General features: G+C 40.2%; 1 protein-coding gene across 1 annotated transcript in view; it reads left to right on the top strand.

Annotated features, from left to right (window-relative positions):
* LOC104168903 (RAC-gamma serine/threonine-protein kinase) overlaps nt 1-2,297 on the top strand; it is a 45,379-nt gene extending 43,082 nt beyond the window's left edge. Inside the window, exon 8 of the mRNA XM_009709665.1 lies at nt 2,058-2,297. Within this exon, the coding sequence (XP_009707967.1) occupies nt 2,058-2,143 (86 nt within the window). The 3' untranslated portion in view covers nt 2,144-2,297. The remainder of the gene's footprint in view (nt 1-2,057) is intronic.
* Nucleotides 2,298-6,587: the final 4,290 nt, after the last annotated feature.

Below are 6,587 nucleotides of genomic sequence, written 5' to 3'. Positions count from 1 at the left end.
TTTTTAATTGGAGGATGTGGAAGGAGGATCGCAAAGGTAGACAGCAAAGGCTATAGTTAAGGTTGATTACCCTTTCATAAAGCTAGCTCAGTTTTTGGTGTTTTATGATTCCCAAGTTTAGCTGCAGTTTTCTGTTGGTATATAGATCTGGAGTATTTTCTGGATTTTTGCATTTTTAGTGTTTGAACACAGTCATTTAAGTGATTTTAAGTCTTCCTGCTGTGAAAGAAAAAAAAAAAACCCACAAAACTTTCTTCTCCTGTCTGTCTTGATAAGAATCTGTTCATATTTGTAATTTGAACAAATTTTGCTAAAACTCGGATTAACTTGGAGTCTGTTGATTCAATATCATAAAGTCCTGATCTCTTGAAACTCCAGATATGCAGTGAGAATGACTATTTGTCCATCGAAGGTTGAAGCAATACAAAATATGCGTATGCTACCAACGCTTCAGCTTTAAATTTATTGAATTCAGAGCAGGTGATCAGTATCAATGCAGGGAAACGACCTGCCTACCTAAAGTACCTGTCTTGGCCTCTGGTACTGCTCTGGCTGCTGCAGCAGGGAGCAGCAGGGAACTGGGCACGGGCTGCACCCCCGCCCCAAGCATAAGAATAATCGGGTGGGGGGCGATGCCCAGCAGCAGCGCAGAGATCGCTGCGGCGGTGCTGGTGCTGGCGTGGGAAGCCCTCCCGGGGAGCTGGCAGGGTGGCCTCACCGCAGGCTGCGGTAAGCAGCATCGCCCGCAGCACCACGGTGAATTTTCTCTTGTGCCCGGTACGTCTGGAAAACCACTGCCGTTTTCGTGAACCGCAGTGCTTCAGGGGCCACGTGGGGTTTTCCCTCTTCTGGGTATTGCAACAGGAAATGTTTTTTAGTTATTTTTCTTTTGAAATCGACAAGTAATTGTATTATCTGCAATATGGTATCACCTTTGCCTGATGTGATTATGCAAAAGAGAGTTAAAATGTGTTTTAGGGATGGAGAGTTGGTAACCGTGTATCAGACAATTACTGCTGAACTGAAGATCTTTTATAGTTACAGAAGTAATTTTCATAACATTTAGGCGTTGTTTAAATATCAAAGTTTTACAGATCATGCTAAGTGAATATTGAAAGTTTATCTTCTATCTACAGTAATCAAACTGATAGCAAAACAAAAAGGCTCTGTACGTTAGCCTAATTCAAACGGACAGTGTAAAAGGGAGATTGTATTTGAAGAACTGAGAGGCACTGTTGAACTCAAGCAGCTTAATCATAGCAACTGTTCAAACCTGCATTAACTCTGGTTTTTATATATGAAGATACAAAAAGATACATGATTCTGAAAGGCTGCATATAAATACATCGTTAGAATAACAGTTTCAATAGGAGTCCTTAAGGATGAGCACTAGTAAAAAATCCATGTAAGAATGTAGATCCAAATTCTCGGAGTTGGGCAACGTCTGGTGCCTGTTTTCCATTGACACTGCAGGAATTACGTAAATTAAAATATTTATGAATTTGGCTTAGTCCATGTTTCCTCTGATCCCAGTAAAAACTGTGAAAATAGTTCACTAAAAAATAATATGTAAGAATTGAAACGCATAGAACTTGCATGAATTGTTCATTTTGTAGCTGTTTTTCTTTTTAACTCCCTTCAAAATGGAGGAATATTTAAATATGTCAACAGTAAGATTATGATTTCTTAAACTCAGCTTAAGAAACAATGAAAACTGGCTGTTTCAGTCGGCAGTCGGCTTCTGTGCTACCAGAACCTCGATGTGCTGGCGTGTTTTGATTAGCCTAGAATGGGTAGTAATGACTGAAGTTCTCAGGTGATAGTCGTAATAAAGCAAACCAACCAACCAACCCACCCTGAAATAAATGGTGACTTATTGCAAGGATATCCTTTCTGTGAGCTTCCTTCTACTGTATGAGCATAAGCTTATGTGACTAAAGTCTTTAACTCGAGCCTTCAGTTTCAGCGTTGAACCCTGAAAGATGTACTTCGTATGAGGCAAATAATAAAATTTTGTTGCAAATATAATAATGTTTTGTACTTCTCCCTTAATACAGATGACGAGGATGGTATGGACTGCATGGACAATGAGAGGCGGCCGCATTTCCCCCAGTTTTCCTACTCTGCAAGTGGACGAGAATAACTTTTTTGTTCTGCTGCTTCACTGTCATCTTAGGTTTATCACTGAAAATGATTCCTGAACATCACCACCAGTACTAGATACTATTTAAGATAGCAGGGGCACTTTCGGAGACCATTCCAAATTGAACAAGTGTCTTTCCCAAACCTGCCTAAAATCCATTTTGATTTTGCATGAAATATGAGATTTTCTCTACTACGCTCTCCTGCTGTTGCTGCTACCCACAGTCTCGGTGTAATAGCAACGTCAAGAAGTTACTAACAGTTTCTTTGAAGGTAGATGACTTGACTTCAGCATTGTACACTTTGTGCACAAGTAGTCATCTATTTTTCCTCACAGTGGAGGTTAAACAAAAAACGTGTTGGTCCAGCTTATCTTCTTCCAGAAGATGAATCAAAATTGTAATTAGTCTAAAAAGACTAGCCTATAACATTTTCTTGCATCTGTTTGTGCTGGTTAGAACAAGGAAACATAGGGGTGGTGATGTACATATGCAAGGTTTTTGTTAGGCATATCATTACTTGAAGCAGGTCTCTGTCATTAACATCTGGCTGGAATTTGTTTGGGAAATGTTTGAGAGAAGGACTTAAACTGTTGATATATATAAATATATATATATTATTTTTTAATTACTGTTGGATACTACAGAAGAAGCAAAAGGGCTGGGCTCACCCAGCCTGCCACTTAGAACTTCCAGGTTCATGTGCAATCATGGAGAATCGAACATTATACATGCAAGAAATGAAGGCATAAAAGCAGCAGTTGAAGTTGTTTAAGGGGTCCTATAATTTGCACCAGATAACATCTTTCTCATGCTTTTCTTTTTCTTTCATGATATACATCACCTCTGATGGCTGAAGAATGTAGACAGGCATAATGGTATTGCTTTTCACCAAAATGTGTGCACCAAGGTAAACAGGTGTTTGCCTTACCCGTTTTTATTTTGAGTTTGTGAATTAGCTTTTTCTCCAGGTGTTTAATGCTAAATATTCCTTTTTTTTTTTTTGGTTATACTGCGGTAGTATTTATTTTTAGAAATAAGGATTGTATGTGTCATGTTTGCAGATGCTGCTACATCTTAGATAGAACAGGCTTATAGCAGTTAATTTTGTAATATATGGAAGGACTGTTCAAGCTGAAGGGAATAATGCACTTTTGTCCCATGTGGAAATTTTAACAAGGCTCTGAAATTGTACATACTGCTTAGAATCAGATTTTTGCAAATGAAATACTGTCTTTTAATTGTTTGGCAGTGGACGTGAGGAATTCCAGCTTCATGTGCCAAAGGGTTAAAAACAAACAGACAAAAAAACCTACATCTTGTGCTCCATTGAGGATAAACATAGTGTAAGAGCCTGACAGCACAACGGAAAATTTCTGTTCTATATGAAGGAATTGCATTTGAACAATGAGACCATAGTGATTACAAGAAAAGCACTTTATTTTAATAATTCAAATAGTAGATTTCTGGGATGAGCCGTTCTCAAGGAAGGTTTGCCTTCAACCGAAAGAGTCCCGAAACCCAGCATGTTACATGTAACTGTGGTACCCCATTGACTGAATTTAAAACATCAGGAGAAACGCTCCGCTGATAGGAAAACGTCTTTACATTTCCAAAGATCTGGATCTAACAGAACATGTGCATAAACTTTAGCTTTGATCTTCAGCAATGATAATCTTAATAATAAACCCTTTGGTGCTAGGAGTCGGGACGTTACGCAGTGCAGCGATAGCGTGCATCTGCCCTTGCTAACGACATCTGAAAGCCCCGGCTCCATGGGATTATCATTCGAAGTATCTCTGCGTTCAGATCTTGTTAGCTCCCACGAAGACTGTGACATCGCAGAGTATTGCTGGTTGTGTTGTGTGAATGAGTAGGTGAGTCTGAAAGGAGAGGTGTTCCTACGCGGGTGCCTGAGCCTCTTGACGTGGACAAGTTGAGTGCCCTGGCATGAAGGCCACTGCTGGCAGTGCATGTGCTGGGACGGTCAAGGGGTAGATGGGCATTCTAGCAAGGCAGCTAAAGATGCAGACTAATTTAGACAATTTTTCATGTTTCATGTTTTATCTTTAGTAATGGATGGATAATCAGTCAGAAATGTGTCATGATGTATACTCTAACTAGGTAGGATCTCATTCTGTCACCTTGTAACACTAAACACGTGTAGAGATGGTCCCTCTGCGGAGCACAGCAAATGCGTTGCAGGTCTGTTCTGCACCAGTAGTGAGAGGTGTCTGCGCTGACGCAGTGAGTGAGTGACTGAAATAACCGAGTACGTCATAGACGGGCATTAATTAGTTCTCTGCAAAGGCCTCGTACTTACAGACTAAAACTATGGTGATTCGAAAGCTCTGTTAGATGCCTGTGTTTTTTTTCCCCTATGTTTTCAGCTTGTAATAGCAATAAGTTTCTTGACACAGGGCACCTCTTGCTAACGACCGACTGGCGCCATGCCTCTGGCGAGCCGGTCCTCCTGTGCAGAAGAAACCCTGTGGTTAGCGCACCATCGCGTAGCTGGTTAGAATGCGGTTTGCGGTAAATATCTGTCAGTGAATTATTTGAAAACCTTTTAAGACGTCACTTTGCATTGTATTGTCTGCCTTCCAAAGCATCATTGATCAAGTTCAGCTACAGAGAGAGTCAGCTGCCACTTTGTGCTGCCCGGAGCTGGGGGATTCTCTCTCTTAGCGGTGTTAGAAACGGATGAAAGGCAAACGGGCAAGGGGTGCCGAGAGAAACTTCTGAAGCTCTTCTTTTGCTGTTGGCGTTGTGGTTGGATTCGGCCGGGAGGTGGTGGCTGGTTACCTGGGCGAGCCTTTCGAGCTCCGTACGTTTCAGACTCTGACTCCAGCTTGTTCTGACTTCCGTGGCACACAGTATGCCCTCTCGTACTGCAGCCATCTCGGAGGAAATAGGTCATTTCTGTTTGGGTTTTGGCAGTTTTGCACACAGCTTTGCTTTCTACACTAATCCATCTTCCAGTACATTCCTGTTGCTTAAAGAACATTTATTCCAGTATTGTTTTACGTTTTTTTCCATCTTTACTTGCAGCTTCTTAAAGCTGACTGTTCTTGCAGGGGCCATGTGCTTCTCCTAGAGTACAAAAGTAAGGTCTTTCCTTACTAACTGCAGGGTCTATATATTACACCTCAATGTACACACTTTGCTGCTACTGTTTGTACTGTCTACAGTAGAATTTCCTTATCTTGCTCCTGGTAGTGCATTACAGGCAAGCATGAAATGTAAAGTATTTATTTAAATAAAAACCTCTAAATTGGTAATTGAATTACCTCCCTGTAGCTTTAGAGTTTGTGACATTTCTTGACCTTGCTAGTTCTTTCATTAGATCCATGCAAGATCTAGTCATATGGTTAAGGATATTAAGCAGACACGACTATGAACCCAAGAAACCGTATTACTGTTGGTCATACTTAAACTGTTTATTTCCTTAAGTATATGACCCACAAGGATGTGAAATAACTACAAGAAACTGTTTTTTTGTACACTGTACATCCTTAGTATTTTTACACGTATATGATAGGGATGCACATTATTTTCCTTCGTACAGACAGCTTAAATAAAGCACTATGTCAATCTGCTACTTCTGTGTTTTTTAATGCTAATTTGTTCTGGAGGTTTGTAAATAGATATATATATGTGTGTGTGTGTGTGTTCAGGCTTGCCACAAAGGACGTATTTTTTTATAATCTGCACATTACTATTAAATATCGTAGAGGATAAAATTCCAAAGTTGTCCTGTGTCAGAGATAGAAAAACTGAAATGAGAAGGCTATATTGCAGATTACAAAAGATTTCTCAAGTTTTGGGTTAAATATTTACTTCATATTTTAAAGTAATTTTATATAGGTTAGATGTTTCAATCCTGAAATGCACAAAGAATTTACTTAATTTCTTCTTACAAGAAAATGTACATTGTTATTTTTTTATCACTGTGTATATATATAATGATCTGTGCATGTTTAGTTACAAGTTTTATTTGCTGTGAAGTCCCAGTGATAACTGTAACTGGCTGTGACGTATTTCAAATACTGGGTGATCAGTTTCAGCTTGTAAATTATGAAATTGCAGCATTGTCAAAAAAAAAAAGTTTTTATGACTAAGTGAGATGTATCTGTGCTTTGGACCGAGGCTGTTTCCATAGAGGTGGGTCATGTTAACTCCACGAGGTGTCTGTCACTTGTACAAGTAGATTTGGGTTACGCTTTGGAAGTAACCATTACACAGGACTACCTTCCCGTCAGAACACGCACCATTTAAGTGATCTGTCATCTAATGAAACTCATAGCCTCACATCCCAGAGCCAGGTGATGTCTTAGGGTAAGGAGAGGAAGAAATGGGAGGGTGGGGTTTGCAGGGGAACTCCGAGTGGGACTCTTTGAAGCTCGCAAGCTGGTCCAGGGCCGTTTGGACCAGCCGGTCAGGAGG

This window comes from Cariama cristata, unplaced genomic scaffold (genome assembly GCF_000690535.1).
Source record: "Cariama cristata isolate BGI_N322 unplaced genomic scaffold, ASM69053v1 scaffold21460, whole genome shotgun sequence".
Classification (NCBI taxonomy): domain Eukaryota; kingdom Metazoa; phylum Chordata; class Aves; order Cariamiformes; family Cariamidae; genus Cariama; species Cariama cristata.
Note: the sequence above shows the minus strand (reverse complement) of the source record. Positions and strands in the feature narration are given on the sequence as shown.